At 47.7% G+C, this 15,660-nt stretch overlaps 1 protein-coding gene across 2 annotated transcripts in view; it reads right to left on the bottom strand.

The window, feature by feature from the left end:
- dock8 (dedicator of cytokinesis 8) overlaps window positions 1-15,660 on the bottom strand; it is a 100,361-nt gene that overhangs the window by 31,753 nt on the left and 52,948 nt on the right. The window contains exons 10-26 of one of the 2 annotated variants that reach the window (XM_046346870.1): window positions 14,638-14,718; window positions 14,318-14,477; window positions 14,003-14,136; window positions 13,056-13,149; window positions 12,593-12,755; window positions 8,364-8,481; window positions 8,104-8,174; window positions 7,860-8,004; window positions 7,212-7,313; window positions 6,877-6,972; window positions 6,538-6,772; window positions 5,200-5,364; window positions 1,878-2,053; window positions 1,540-1,635; window positions 707-802; window positions 334-483; window positions 26-139 (exon numbers count right to left, since the gene is read on the bottom strand). In XM_046346870.1, coding sequence (XP_046202826.1) covers window positions 26-139; window positions 334-483; window positions 707-802; window positions 1,540-1,635; window positions 1,878-2,053; window positions 5,200-5,364; window positions 6,538-6,772; window positions 6,877-6,972; window positions 7,212-7,313; window positions 7,860-8,004; window positions 8,104-8,174; window positions 8,364-8,481; window positions 12,593-12,755; window positions 13,056-13,149; window positions 14,003-14,136; window positions 14,318-14,477; window positions 14,638-14,718 — 2,196 coding nt within the window. The remainder of the gene's footprint in view (window positions 1-25; window positions 140-333; window positions 484-706; window positions 803-1,539; window positions 1,636-1,877; window positions 2,054-5,199; window positions 5,365-6,537; window positions 6,773-6,876; window positions 6,973-7,211; window positions 7,314-7,859; window positions 8,005-8,103; window positions 8,175-8,363; window positions 8,482-12,592; window positions 12,756-13,055; window positions 13,150-14,002; window positions 14,137-14,317; window positions 14,478-14,637; window positions 14,719-15,660) is intronic. The other variant, XM_046346871.1, reaches the window with a different exon arrangement.

Here is a 15,660-nt window from a genome sequence, read left to right as displayed (position 1 = left end):
TTTGGAAGTGTATTGTGGTAGTGACCTGGTTGCAGTAGTTTTTGACCAGGATGAAGACGAAGCCTCGGTCCATGAGAGACAGCAGGTCATACAGGAAGAAGGCAAGGCTGATGTTGACCTTCTCTGCCTGCTCCATCTCCTAACAACAACAACAACAACAACAGCACAAACAAACAGTTGATTTTCCGTTAATACCAGCCAACGGTCTCATTAGAGAGACACGAGATCAAACATTTTATTTGAATTCAAATTAGTATCGGAAGTCAAGTGATGATATGATGAATTGAGTCTACAAAAAGTGCTAGCGTATATGAATTATACACTGTTCTGAACCTTCTGCTGTTCGACCAGGATGGTCCCTATCTCGGCGGTAACCACAGAGACGATGGTGGCGATGTCGTCTTTGAAGCGGTCTGAGAAGCGGCTCCTGCGAGGCACGTCCGGCTTCTCCAGCTGAGACACATGCTGGGCCATGCTCTTCACCTGGAGAGAGAGAGAGAGAGACCACACACACACACACACACACACACACACACACACACACACACACACACACACACACACACACACACACACACACACACACACACACACACACACACACACACACACACACACACACACACACACGTGTTGTAGTCCATGAACAACTCCATTAAGCAAAACACACGAAGACTATATTGTAAAATATATTGTACACACTTACCAGCAGTTCAAAGAAGAACCAGGCGTATTTGTATACATTCTCTCTGCAGACTCCCGTGCTGACCACCATCTGTAGAGCCAACTCTTCATGGAACTGCTGTCAGAGAAACAGAGAGCCTTGGGTCACTACCACCACTAATACAGTAGTGTCTGCTAACCTATATGTAGAACACAGCGTACTCTTTATAAGAACCACATCCATCCTGACTATCTCAGTGGTACTTCTTATAAGCTAAATACAACCTATATGTTAGCTAGCTAGATAGTGAGATAGAGACCGAGACAGTCACATTATAGCTGATGGCTACAATCCTCAGTTCAACACAAACCAGAGCTAGCCAATCCACTGTGACCCCAGCCAGGGAAATCAGAAATCACCGTTTCAAGGGAAGGGTCTGGTCTTATTTGCACATGGCTGACAACACAAGAACAGTGTCTCAAAGTGATTTCATTTTGAAACACACACACACACAGACACACACACACACAATCTGATGTCTGTTAACTCTGAGACTGTGTAGAACCTCAGGTCAACGTCATGTTCAGCTTCTATATCACATGCAGTGTAGCTTGCTCCAGAACCATAGAACCACACTATATGTAGGATATTACTGGCTACTACGTAACATCCCAACGAGATGTATAAATAGCATTCTACTCAGAATGCAAATGGGTATGTTATTGTCAGTGTTTAGCCAGTATGAAAGACACAGTAGTTTACATGTTAGTATATGCTCCGGCCTTCTCAGTATAATACTGCCATCCACTGGTGACTGTTGGTATCACAGTTGTGAATAACAATTTATTACGGTGGCTCTTTCTGGTATGCGTTACCTTTCTGTTGGAGGGCCGGGTCCCGCCTGTAGACCTCTGAGGGTGGCTGCTCGAATCCACATAGGTGGACATGCGACAGCCTGGGTTGTTGTAGCCCTGTCGGAGAAGACCGCAACAACGGGGTGGTCATGAAGAACCTGAACCACACTGGACCATCTGGGTTATTGGTGCTTTAGAAACACAGAGACAAACAGACATGCCTGCGTCCCAAATGGCACCCTATTTCCTATATAGTGCACTACTTTTGACCAGGGCCCACAAGTAGCCATTTGGGACACAGACATGGATTAGCCGTGTGTGTTACCCATTCAACCACGGCTTTGCATGTGTATCAGTACCTTAGCTGACAGGATGTTTTTGACCTCTGTGTCGTCTGCACTGTGTGGAGCAGGGATATCAGGGTTGCTGCTGCTGCGGAGCCGAGACTGCAGTAACATGGCTCCTACTGTGGAGGCCGAGGGCCGCCCCATAGTACTGTAGCGGCCCTCAGTGGGAGGTAACACCCCATCTGGACCTGGACACACATGGGGAGAGCCATGTCACTGGCATGATCTACTTGGTCACACCTCGCTTTACACGCTGAACCTGCACACTGAACCTGCACACTGAACCTGCACAAACCTGCACACTAAACCTGCACACTAAACCTGCACACTAAACCTGCACACTAAACCTGCACACTAAACCTGCACACTAAACCTACACACTAAACCTACACACTAAACCTACACACTAAACCTACACACTAAACCTACACACTAAACCTACACATCTATACAGGGCTTGGGAAGTTTGGAGGTTGGGAGTGGAGTGGGAGGTTTATCGGGGTAGAGGGGGGCGGTGGGAGGGTCTCGAATGCTTGAGGTGCAGCTCTTGGGGGAACTGTGGGGGAACTTGGATGGTTGGTGGCCTGGCGGTTGGGAGTTTGGGCCTGTGGCCAAGAGGTTATTCAGGTCCCCAATTATTTGACTTTGTGGGAGATCTGTCAATGTGCCCCTGGGTGGGGAGCTTGACCCTGGTTGCTCCTGTGGGTCGCTCTGGAAGCGAGTGTCTGCTAGATGACTGAATGGAATGTAAATGTTGAGCGGTTTCACTGCAGGTAAGAGGAAGTAAGAATCAAGTACGAGGAGGGGATGCTGTGGGATTATTTAAGATCCTCTTTGAAGAGGAAGGATTTCAGATGTTTTCAGACGATGGGCAGGGACTCTGCTGTCCTAGCTTCAGGGGTAAGCTGGTTCCACCATTGGGGTGCCAGGACAGAGAAGAGTTTGGACTCAGCTGAGCTGGCGCTGCCCTCCCGTAGGTGTGGGAGGGCCAAGAGACCAGAGGTGGCAGAACGGAGTTGGGGTGTAGGGTTTGAGAATGAGCCTGAAGATAGGAAGTAAGTACCATGGTCTTGTAGTGGATCCGAGCTTTGACTGGAAGCCAGTGGAGTGTGCGGAGGACCGGGGTGACATGGGAGAATTTGGGAAGGTTGAACACCAGGCGGGGTGCAGTGTTCTGGATTAGATGCAGTGGTTTGATGGCACCGGCGAGGAGCCCAACCAACAGCGAGTTGCAGTAGTCCAGGCGGGAGATGATAAATGCCTGGATTAGGACCGGCGCCGCTTCCTGTGTGAGGCAGGGTCGTACTCTACAGATGTTGTAGCGCATGAACCTGCGTAGCAAGTCACTGCTTTGATGTTTGTAGAGAACGACAGGGTCACGCCAAGGTTCTTTGCATTCTGGGAGGGGGACACCATGGAGTTGTCAACTGTGATGAAGTTTTGGCAGTGCATAGAGCCTCCAGGACACAAAGAAGAGCAGTCTCGGTTGAGTGACACGTTTTGATGCCTGACTGGTTAGGGTGAAGAAGATGGTTCTGAGAGAGATAGTGTGAGAGTCGGTCAGAGACAGCACGCATAAGTGTTTATGAAAGAAAAGAAAGAAGGGCCTGTAGTTTTTGACATCAGAGGGTTCGGTGTTGGTTTCCTGAGGAGGGGAGCGATTCTGGACATTTTTAAGTCAGTGGTCTGGGATGAGGGAAGTGAGAAGGTCTCCATAGATGGTAGAGAGAAGGGGATGGGGTCGAGCGGGCAGGTTGTCAGGTGGCTGAACCTCACTTGTCGCTGGATTTCATCTGGAGAGAGAGGGGAGAAAGAGGTCAAGGCGTAGGGTAGTGGGAGTGGGACCAGTGGATTCAATAAGCTGAGTGAATGAAGAGCGGATGTCGACAATCTTCTTTTTAAAGTGGCTGACAAAGTAATCTGCAGAGAGGGAGGAGGTGGGGGTGGAGGATTAAGGAGGGAGGAGAAGGTGGAAAACGTTTCCTAGGGTTAGAGGCAGACGCTTGAAATCTAGCACAATAGAAAGTGCTTTTAGCAGCAGATACAGAGGAAGAGAAGGTAGAGAGGAGGGAGTGAAAGGATAATAGGTCCTCCAGAAGTGAAGTTCTCCTCCATTGCCTCGTAATGTGTCACTCAGCCACAGAGCAGGAGGGGAGGGCCGAGCCGGCCGGGAAGAAAGGGGAAAGGAGAAAGTCATAGCATGCGTAAAGGGAGGTTAGTAGGGTCGAAGAGGCAGGAGGATTTAGCAGAACGGAGATATGATAGAAGAGGAAAAGAGAGAGACAGAGAGACAGAGAGAGACAGAGAGAGACAGAGAGAGACAGAGAGAGACAGAGAGAGGGAGAAAGCGAGAGGGAGAGAGAGAGAAAATTGTGACGTGCATAATCATCTGGGTAGGAGCTGAGTGGCTAGGGTTTATAAAAAGAAACAAAGTAGTGATCAGAGACCTGGAGGGAGAGTTGCCTTGAGATTAGTAGGCAAACAGCCTCTAGTGAAGAGGAGGTCAAGAGTATTGCCTGCCTTGTGAGTGACAGGGGACTGCAAAAGGGTGAGGTCGAAAGAGGCAAGGATGGGAAGGAAAGAGTTGGAAATAAATTAATCGAAGTCAGACATCGGGAGGTTGAAGTCACCCAGTACAAAGAGCAGTGAGCCATCGTCAGGAAAATAGGTTATCAAGGTGTCAAACTCATTGAGGAACTCTCTAAGGGCACCTGGTGGGCGATAGACAACAACGTAAAGCTTGAGTGGACAAGTGACAGCGACAGCATGGAATTCAAATGAGGAGATGGACAGGTGAGTGACGGAGAAAAGACAAAATCTCCACCGGAGAAATGAGTGGCCCTGTGCAGTGTTCTCTGGGGTGATCCATTTCTCCGACCGGGCCAAAAATTCTAGGGACTGAAGGGCAGCATAGGCTGAGATGAACTCTGCATTCTTGACTTCAGATCGGCAGTTCCAAACGCTGCCGGAGACCGGAAATTCCACATGGGTTGTGCGCGCAGGGTACACTAAATTAGAAGGGTTGCAGCTAAGGGGTGGGGAGCGTCTGTAAAGCCTACAGGGAGAGGAGCAAACTGGGATAGAAAACACACACAGTTGCCAAAGCTACAACAGAGCAAAATGAGATCATCTGAAAAGAACTAGGTAAAATACTATAGCAATGTATTGGTGTAATTACATAGTTACCCTTCATTTAAATTAGTTCATGTATCTTATCTGCAGGTACTGTGTTCAGCGAAGCATAATCTAGTAGTGCTCACGAGGCAAATTTCATGTAAAGTGACGTCCAGTCTCTTACGCCCATCACCATGACAACGTGTCTGGTGGTACCTACCTGTGTTGAGGAGATCCCGGGGAGAGTCGGCCAGGCGGAACACCCAGTACAGGTATGTTGCTAGGAGACCGTTCCTACCCTGCTGGTCCCTGGCCAGCTCCTGGCTGTTGTGGAGACTGTTGACGATGGACACCACCGACTCAAAAGCTATCTGGGCTAGGTTGGCTAGGAAATAAATACATGCACACACACGGTTAACACAACACAGGTCAAACACATCAGGTAAACTCTCCCACCTCCTGTCTGTCCTTCCAGTGGAGTGTCTGTCCTGCTCTAGCCGTCTGTCTGAAAGCCCAGGATGCTGACGTCCTCTTAGGTATCCGTCTGTCTGAAAACCCAGGTGACATCCCCTAGGTACCAGTCTGTCTGAAAGCCCAGGACAGTGACGTCCCCCTGGGTGCCTGTCTGTCTGAAAACCCAGGTGACATCCCCTAGGTACCAGTCTGTCTGAAAGCCCAGGACAGTGACGTCCCCCTGGGTGCCTGTCTGTCTGAAAACCCAGGTGACATCCCCTAGGTACCAGTCTGTCTGAAAGCCCAGGACAGTGACGTCCCCCTGGGTGCCTGTCTGTCTGAAATCCCAGGTGACATCCCCTAGGTACCAGTCTGTCTGAAAGCACAGGACAGTGACGTCCCCCTGGGTGCCTGTCTGAAATCCCAGGTGACATCCCCTAGGTACCAGTCTGTCTGAAAGCCCAGGACAGTGACGTCCCCCTGGGTGCCTGTCTGTCTGAAAACCCAGGTGACATCCCCTAGGTACCCATCTGTCTGAAAGCTCAGGACAGTGACATCCTGGGTGCCCCTGAAAACCCAGGTGCCTGTCTGTCTGACATCCCCCTGGGTGCCTGTCTGTCTGAAAACCCAGGTGACATCCCCAGGTACCCTCTGCAGGAAAGCCCAGGTGACATCTGAAAACCCAGGTGATATAGGTACCCCTCTGCAGGAAAGCCCAGGACAGTGACGTGACCCCCTGGGTGCCTGTCTGTCTGAAAACCCAGGTGACATCCTGAAAACCCAGGTGACAGGTACCCCTCTGCAGGAAAGCCCAGGACAGTGACGTCCCCCTGGGTGCCTGTCTGTCCTAGGTACCCATCTGTCTGAAAGCTCAGGACAGTGACGTCCCCCTGGGTGCCTGTCTGTCTGAAAACCCAGGTGACATCCCCTAGGTACCCCTCTGCAGGAAAGCCCAGGACAGTGACATCCCCCTGGGTGCCTGTCTGTCTGAAAACCCAGGTGACATCCGCTAGGTACCCGTCTGCCGGAAAGCCCAGGACAGTGACGTCCCCCTGGGTGCCTGTCTGTCTGAAAACCCAGGTGACGTCCCCCTATACATAGGTACCTATCTGTCCAGCGATGACCATGGGCTGCATGATGAGGGTGAAGAGTTGATCTAAGACCAGGTGGAGGTAGAGGACCAGAGGTTCTAGTCTGGAGGAGGGCAGGGAGATGATGCTCAGCTTCAGCTCGTGCTCCAGCTTGTTCTCCGGAATCTTCTCTTCCCGAACCCGGAGTGGGAACGTCGCTCCGCCCTTCAGGGCATGGCACAACGTGAAGAAACGCTCCAAGTGGTTATCCTGGGGTGGGGAACGGGTTAAAAAAATATATAAAAAAATAGTGCGTGTGTGTGTGTGTGTGTGTGTGTGCGTGCGTGTGCGTGTGCGTGTGTGTGTAGACTCACCTGTGTGTGTACAGAGGACACAGCCTGTATCTCCAGGTTGAACACTCCTTTGTGGCTCTCCATCCACCTGACTGGAGGGACCTGAGGGGGAATTTTCTGCAAAGAGAGAAAGGGAGAGAGAGAGTGAGACATATTAACTCATTCTGAGCCGACTCACAAGCCTTGCGCTTCAACAAAAAATCTAAACCCAATCAATAAATTAGTCAATCAATCAATAAACGCCAAATAAGTATATTCTATCCACAAGGGGGAGCCACTCCTCTTCACATTCTACAGATATTTTTTAATTTTTTAACTGTTGTCTGGAGAACTGAAATGGACAAATGAATGGTTACCTCAGGAGAGTGCAGTGAGTAGTTGACAGGCAGTCTGTCCAGGGCGATGGGAAGGCAATACTGACCCGTCTGTAATCTGTCACAACTCAGTATAGGCAGCCACTACAGTACACAGAAGGATAGACAGTACATCAGCTAGCAGCACACATTGACTATGGACACCCACGTACAGGAGATAGACTATCTACATATCATTGAGGAGTATCACTAACCAAACATATTGATCATACATACACATGAATGAAAGGTTTTGTGCATCGCCACGTTCAGTAGAGTAGCTGCATGTTCATGTAAGACCACGTGAAACCACTGTGATTCAGATCAGATGAGACCAGGGACCGTATTTATAAAGGCCGTGTTTACACAGGCAGCCTAATTCTGATCTTTTGCCAATAACTGGTCTTTTGACCAATCAGATCTGATCTTTTGCCCATAATTGGGCAAAAAGATCAGAATTGAGCTGCTTGTGTAAACGCAGCCATTACGTCTCAGAGTAGGAGTGCTGCTCTAGGATCAGTCTTGCCTTTTCGATCACAATGAATACGATTACATGGACAGGGGGGAGCTGATCCTAGATCAGCACTCCTACTCTGAGGCACTTCATGACTATAGGCCCAGGTGAGACCAGGTGCGAGGGATCAGACTTACAGAGAATCCTATGAATGTCTCACTGGTGGCTGTCTGGTTCTGTTTCTGTTGACAGCTGATGTGGTAGAAGGTAAACAAAAGGTGGTGTCTCTCAGTCAGCCTGGCAGGCAGCGCTATCTTCACCTCCTCATAGAAGTCTGGAGACCTGAGTCCCAGTCACACAGAAAAAAATGAAGCTTATTATATTAGAAAATGTAATATGCATTTCATGCAGTAGTTGTATTATTAGTATCTATCCACTTGCTTGTTATGGTACGTGACTGGGGTGTATACTTCTTGCACAAACTCAGGACCATTTGATTTTCCAAAAATGACCTAGGAGGAAAAAGAAAGCAGAGTAAAATCGATAAAAACACCCCAAAATAATGTCACAGCGACACACATTGTGTGTGTGTGTGTGTGTGTGTGTGTGTGTGTGTGTGTGTGTGTGTGTGTGTGTGTGTGTGTGTGTGTGTGTGTGTGTGTGTGTGTGTGTGTGTGTGTGTGTGTGTGTGTCAAACTCACAGGCAGCACGCAGCTTGGGTCTTCTCCACTCATAAACTGGATTTTAATGGTGATGTTCCTTGCTGAAGTCAGCCTGTTGACAAAGTTGAGCCGCTGGGGGTACACATAGAACAGGTTCCTGGAGAGAGTGAGAGAGAGATAGAGATTTTTCACAGTACATCCTCACGGAGGAAGGGATGGTCTGGTCATTTAAGAGAGAATAATAGTTCCAGGAAAAACGCTTGGGATATGCCAATTATCTCTCCTTCCTCCCACCTGTTCACTTCCCTTCACTGATTCGAAAGGAAATAACTGGCATAAGAAATACGGAAACTCCCACGAGCCCATGCCTCCACTATTCCAATTATTTTAGATTTGTGGGAAGTAGTGAGTAAATGCACACTTCAGGAGAAAGGATATATTAAAAGGGACACAGCCCAGGCTGTACTTGTAGCCTGTGAAAAGGTCTGTGCTAGCCGGGATCCTTGGGACGTCCCTACTTTATTGAAGTTGACATTTTAAATGGTTCGGGTTAAAATTAGGATTAGGTTATGTTTACGTTTAGGGTAGGAGTTAAAGTTAGGATTATGGTTTAAGGGTAGGGACTTCCCAAAGTTCTCGGCTAGGACAGACCCCTGTTAAATGCTAGTGCATTCGGTCAGGGACAGATGGTCAGGAAAAACCCATTGGGCATGTGCAGAGCTCCCACCTCAGAGTACAGACAGCCTGAGCCTGCACATCAATACTAGACCACTAGATGGCACTCTGTGGAGCTAAGTACAAAATGCATGATATTGCACAATTACACAGCATCAAAAAAAAAAACTGTCCTGAGACAGGAGACACACTCTTTGGGTGTGTTCCAAATGGCACCCTATTCCCTATAAAATGCCCTACTTTTGGCCACTGCCCTATGGGGAATAGGGTGCCATTTTTAGCACAAAGAGGAGGAAGGAGTGAAGTGTTGACAGCACTGGGGGTTGTCTCAGGTCAGACTCTTGGTAGAAGTGTTTACAACGTTGATGGAAAACTATGAGGCCTGAAGCTACATGCTCATTGCGCTGTGGTCAGTACAATCACACCTAGAGACTGGCTGTCTAACATGTGTAAAGCTCACATGAAGGGAAATGTATACATGGCGGTAAGAATGGAGACAGTGAATAAATACACTGTTAGGGGTAGTAAGTCAAATCAAATCAAATCAAATTTATTTATATAGCCCTTCGTACATCAGCTGATATCTCAAAGTGCTGTACAGAAACCCAGCCTAAAACCCCAAACAGCAAACAATGCAGGTGTAAAAGCACGGTGGCTAGGAAAAACTCCCTAGAAAGGCCAAAACCTAGGAAGAAACCTAGAGAGGAACTGGGCTATGTGGGGTGGCCAGTCCTCTTCTGGCTGTGCCGGGTAGAGATTATAACAGAACATGACCAAGATGTTCAAATGTTCATAAATGACCAGCATGGTCAAATAATAATAAGGCAGAACAGTTGAAACTGGAGCAGCAGCACAGTCAGATGGACTGGGGACAGCAAGGAGCCATCATGTCAGGTAGTCCTGGGGCACGGTCCTAGGGCTCAGGTCCTCCGAGAGAGAGAAAGAAAGAGAGAATTAGAGAGAGCATATGTGGGGTGGCCAGTCCTCTTCTGGCTGTGCCAGGTGGAGATTATAACAGAACGTGGCCAAGATGTTCAAATGTTCATAAATGACCAGCATGGTTGAATAATAGTAAGGCAGAACAGTTGGAGTAAGTAATGGACCAACAGTGCTTGAAGCTATACTACATGACAAAAGTATGTGGACACCTCATCAAACATCTCATTCCAAAATCATGGGTATTGATATGGAGTTGGTCCCCATTTGCTACTACAACAGCCTCCACTCTTCTGGGAAGGCTTCCCACTAGATGTTGGAACATTGCTGCGGGGACTTGTTTCCATTCAGCCATAAGAGCATTAGTGAGGTCGGGCACTGATGTTGGGCAATTAGGCCTGGCCCGCAGTCAGCGTTCCAATTCATCCCAAAGGTGTTCGATGGGGTTGAGGTCAGGGCTCTGTTGTGCAGGCTAGTGCACGGGGGCATTGTCGTGCTAAAACAGGAAAGGGCCTTCGCCAAACTGTTGCCACAAAGTTGGAAGCACAGAATTGTCTAGAATGTCATAGTATGCTGTTGCGTTAAGATGTCTGTTTACTGGAACTAAGGGGCCTAGCGCGAACCATGAAAAACAGCCCCAGACCATTATTCCTCCTCCACACTTTACAGTTGGCACTATGCATTTGGGCAGGATGCATTCTCCTGGCATCCGCCAAACCCAGTAAACTCACACAGCCATTAATGTCTAAACCGCTGGAAACAAAAGTGAGTACACCCCTAAGTGAAAATGTCCAAATTGGGCCCAATTAGCCATTTTCCCTCCCTGGTGTCATGTGACTCGTTAGTGTTACAAGGTCTCAGGTGTGAATGGGGAGCAGGTGTGTTAAATTTGGTGTCATCGCTCTCACACTCCCTCATACTGACTGGTCACTGGAAGTTCAACATGGCACCTCATGGCAAAGAACTCTCTGAGGATCTGAAAAAAATAATTGTTGCTCTAAATAAAGATGGCCTGGGCAATAAGAAGATTGCCAAGTCCCTGAAACTGAGCTGCAGCACGGTGGCCAAGAACATACAGCGGTTTAACTGGACAGGTTCCACTCAGAACAGGCCTCGCCATGGTCGACCAAAGAAGTTGAGTGCACGTGCTCAGCGTCATATCCAGAGGTTGTCTTTGGGAAATAGACGTATGAGTGCTGCCAGCATTGCAGCAGAGGTTGAAGGGGTGGGGGGTCAGCCTGTCAGTGCTCAGAACATACGCCGTACACTGACTTCAAATTGGCCTGCATGGCTGTCGTCCCAGAAAGAAGCCTCTTCTAAAGATGATGCACAAGAAAGCCCGCAAACAGTTTGCTGAAGACAAGCAGACTAAGGACATGGATTACTGGAACCATGTTCTGATGAGACCAAGATAAACTTATTTGGTTCAGATGGTGTCAAGCGTGTGTGGTGGCAACCAGGTGAGGAGTACAAAGACAAGTGTGTCTTGCCTACAGTCAAGCATGGTGGTGGGAGTGTCATGGTCTGGGGCTGCATGAGTGCTGCCGGCACTGGGGAGCTACAGTTCATTCAACCATGAATGCCAACGTGTACTGTGACATACTGAAGCAGAGCATGATCCCCCTCCCTTCGGAGACTGGGCCGCAGGGCAGTATTCCAACATGATAATGACCCCAAACACACCTCCAAGACAACCACTGCCTTGCTAAAGAAGCCGAGGGTAAAGGTGATGGACTGGCCAAGCATGTCTCCAGACCTAAACCCTTGAGCATCTGTGGGGCATCCTCAAATGGAAGGTGGAGGAGTGCAAGGTCTCTAACATCCACCAGCTCTGTGATGTGGTCATGGAGGAGTGGAAGAGGACTCCAGTGGCAACCTGTGAAGCTCTGGTAAACTCCATGCCCAAGAGGGTTAAGGCAGTGCTGGAAAATGATGGTGGCCACACAAAATATTGACACTTTGGGCCCAATTTGGACATTTTCACTAAGTGGTGTACTCACTTCTATTGCCAGCGGTTTAGACATTAATGGCTGTGTGTTGAGTTATTTTGAGGGGACAGCAAATTTACACTGTTATACAAGCTGTACACTCACTACTTTACATTGTAGCAAAGTGTAATTTCTTCAGTGTTGTCACATGAAAATATATACTCATATTTACAAAAATGTGAGGGGTGTACTCACTTTTGTGATATACTGTATAGTGTTTGTTCTTTGGTAAATACATTCTGTGTAACTCGCTAAAGGCTATATCCACTGACAATGAAGTGATGAAATGAGCTTTGAGGAGAACATGCAGAATATGCAATATTGGAAAAGGTGTTTCAAGACATCTCACAACAGAAATCATTTCGTCCTACAGAGCAGAGAGGGATGCAGTGAGTGAACTAACCTGTAAATGCTGTCATGAACTCTGTGTGTGTGTTTGCCTGTATGACTTGCCTGTGTGTGTTTTGTATGCAATGACTGGTGTGTGTGTGTTTGCTTGTGTGTGTTTTGTATGCATGGACTGGTGTGTGTGTGTGTGTGTGTGTGTGTGTGTGTGTGTGTGTGTGTGTGTGTGTGTGTGTGTGTGTGTGTGTGTGTGTGTGTGTGTGTGTGTGTGTGTGTGTGTGTGTGTGTGTGTGTGTGTGTGTGTGTGTGTGTGTGTGTGTTCACCTGTAAGTGCTGTGGGGAACATAGACCTCACTGGAAGGGAACTCCAACACCTCTTTGATAGGTCTCAGGTTCTTCTCAGCCACTGGTTTGACTGGGATCAGCTCAGCAGAGAGACATGCCATTGGGTTGTCATGGACCGGGGTCACATCCAGTTTAATCATACCTAACATGGACCATGTCAGAAATGAGTCAAACACAGTCTCAAACTACACAAATTCTTCAGAGATATTGCAAAGTAGGTCACACGTAAAGGAAAGTTGCAGTCCCACTTAGACACATAAACCCAGGCATAACATTTACACACACACACACACACACACACACACACACACACACACACACACACACACACACACACCTAGCTCTTAGAACTCGTACATTATAGTCACGTTGTTGGGTGGAACGGAGTGAAACAGCATACAGAGATAGCCAGGTCTTTCTGTGTGGTTGAATGGAGGATTACCTGATATGGTTTTAATTCTTCTCTGCAGGGATGAGAATTTCTTGATGTCTGCCAGGAACTTGAACAAGTCCTCATCACTCAGACGGTCCCCTTCCTGAAACACAGCAGGATCCTAGTTCAGTCAAATACACATAGGTTTGTGTTCATCTGTACAAAAAAACAGTGCCCAAAAAATCGTTCACTATGTGCTAAAAACAAGGGCTTTCCGCATAGCTGAAGAGGTGTGGTGGGGATGATATACTGTCTCAAGAGTTAAACAGTGTGAAGATGCAGTGTTGCACAGCAGACCTCATCTTTTCCAACAACTAAACATACTGTAAGAAAGTGACAAATACTTGGGGCACATATTGAGGAGTGCAACTAAGAGTTTGTGCGACACCGATTCTTGGGCTTATCCACAGGTGATGATAGGATGGAAAAATGCACCCTTGCTGTGCGATGCTATTCCATGCATGTCTGCTATGTGGATTATGTCCTTCCTTCCTCAACATTAGAATTATTTCTCAACACTGATGACGGAGCAGCTCCTAGAGAAAGATTACCATTTACGGTTGCAAATATTATGGAGAATTTACGGTAAGTGTATATGATATCTGGTTAGATATGGCCAGGCTTTATCACATGTTTGTCTGCTCTGTGGATTATGTGTGAAATGAAATCATTTCTTGTCTCAAGGTGACACCCACAACGTTGAGCATATCGGTGCTAATATCGCTGTAGCGATGCTTATATTGTAGTGTGTGTGTGTGTGTGTGTGTGTGTGTGTGTGTGTGTGTGTGTGTGTGTGTGTGTGTGTGTGTGTGTGTGTGTGTGTGTGTGTGTGTGTGTGTGTGTGTGTGTGTGTGTGTGTGTGTGTGTGTGTGTGTGTGTGTGTGTGTGTGTGTGTGTGTGTGTGTGTGTGTGTGTGTGTGTGCTTGTATTGTTTTCTATAGCGCATGTGTCCAGACCTGCTTGCAGAAGGTGCTGATGGTGATGGTAGCAGGTTTGAAGGCAGACATGTTACACTGGTCTTCCATGGTAGCGAACCTCTCAGAGTTCCTCCTGGGCAGCTGGCCTCTCTTATCCAGACTGCTGGATTTACCTGGACAGGGGAATTGAACCATGACAAGTCCCTCAAGTTAGGTACAGAAAAGGAAAGTAAAGGTAAACATAAGGTATGATCCAACAAGCCTTGGGCTCATCAGATCAAGAGTAAACTAGCTTATCACACTCGCACGCAAAACAATTAAACAATCTCAAGACACACACACACACACACTGACCATTGAGGCTGTCAGAGTCGGTGGTGTCCCGGTCCAGCGTGGCGGTGCTGATGACGTTCATGATGTTGACCGTGGCCCAGGCGAAGGGCATACGGTAACGACCCAGTCTCTGACAGAACGTCTCTGACTGGCTGCGCAGCTTCTCCAACTTCTCCTTATTCTGACCCAGGGAACCACACATAACCACAATTACAACCTATAGCTGCTGTGTGTGTGTGTGTGTGTGTGTGTGTGTGTGTGTGTGTGTGTGTGTGTGTGTGTGTGTGTGTGTGTGTGTGTGTGTGTGTGTGTGTGTGTCTCGTGCCTCCGCATGGCACTACCTTCGCTGAGTCACTCTCCTTCATGACCATGTACGGTTCAGCACAGTCACTGATCTCCCCCTGCTGCAGCACCTTCTCTATCTGAAACACAGCCAGGACAAGCTAATACTGTACACAGGTGTCTATGGTCAGTGACATAAAATATGTTACCTTAACACAAAGGGCCCAGTTCCCCCGGTCGCGACGGGAACTTAGGCGTACGAGTGTTTCAACAGTGCAGCTTTCCTACAACGCCTGAAGATGTGACATGCGTTTCCCAACACCACGCAGTGAGACCGGTCGCCACGTGTGTCGTTGGAGCATGTGTCAATACTGATAAGATCGAAAGGGACCGCTGCTCTCGGATCAGCTTTCCCCATTCAAATCTTTCCCTGACATGATAGTTATTTCACAATACTGACGACGGATCAGCTCCCAGATAGATATTACCACCTAAGGCTGCAAATGCACGAAATCACCAATTTGGCACATCATTGCGCACATGTGAGGCTAGACAATATACTGGGGCAAATTACGGACAATAGCCTACAAGTAGCAAAAGATAACTCAAGCGATTGGATAAGAAGTGTATTTCAATATGATTGACATAGGCCTATAGCTTACTGTTAATATTTGAATGCAGTAATCTCGGTTTTTTTAAGCATATTTTAAGCATATTTTTATACGTACCAATTGCAAAAACATTGGCAACTTTGTATTGATGTCGGTGGACACAGAGAGATGGATAAACCATGTGATTCTATGTTTAGCGGAGATCTTGTGTGTTTAAAGTGACGTGGGAGGGCAAAACAAAAAGCATCTAACGACACTTAGCTGAGGCAGGTTTTAGATTACAAGCGTTTGTGGTTTTGGGAAACGGCGCAGAGATTTAATGATGCTCCTACAAAGGTTCTAACAATGAACTTAAGATGAACTCAAATGATAGAGGCACCATGGGAAATATGTGAGGAGGTAGATAGATCTATAATGTTTACCTTAATGACCAACAACTGGAGATCTATGCACAGTATGTGTATTACCTGA

This window comes from Oncorhynchus gorbuscha, linkage group LG04 (genome assembly GCF_021184085.1).
Source record: "Oncorhynchus gorbuscha isolate QuinsamMale2020 ecotype Even-year linkage group LG04, OgorEven_v1.0, whole genome shotgun sequence".
Lineage (NCBI taxonomy): Eukaryota > Metazoa > Chordata > Actinopteri > Salmoniformes > Salmonidae > Oncorhynchus > Oncorhynchus gorbuscha.
Note: the sequence above shows the minus strand (reverse complement) of the source record. Positions and strands in the feature narration are given on the sequence as shown.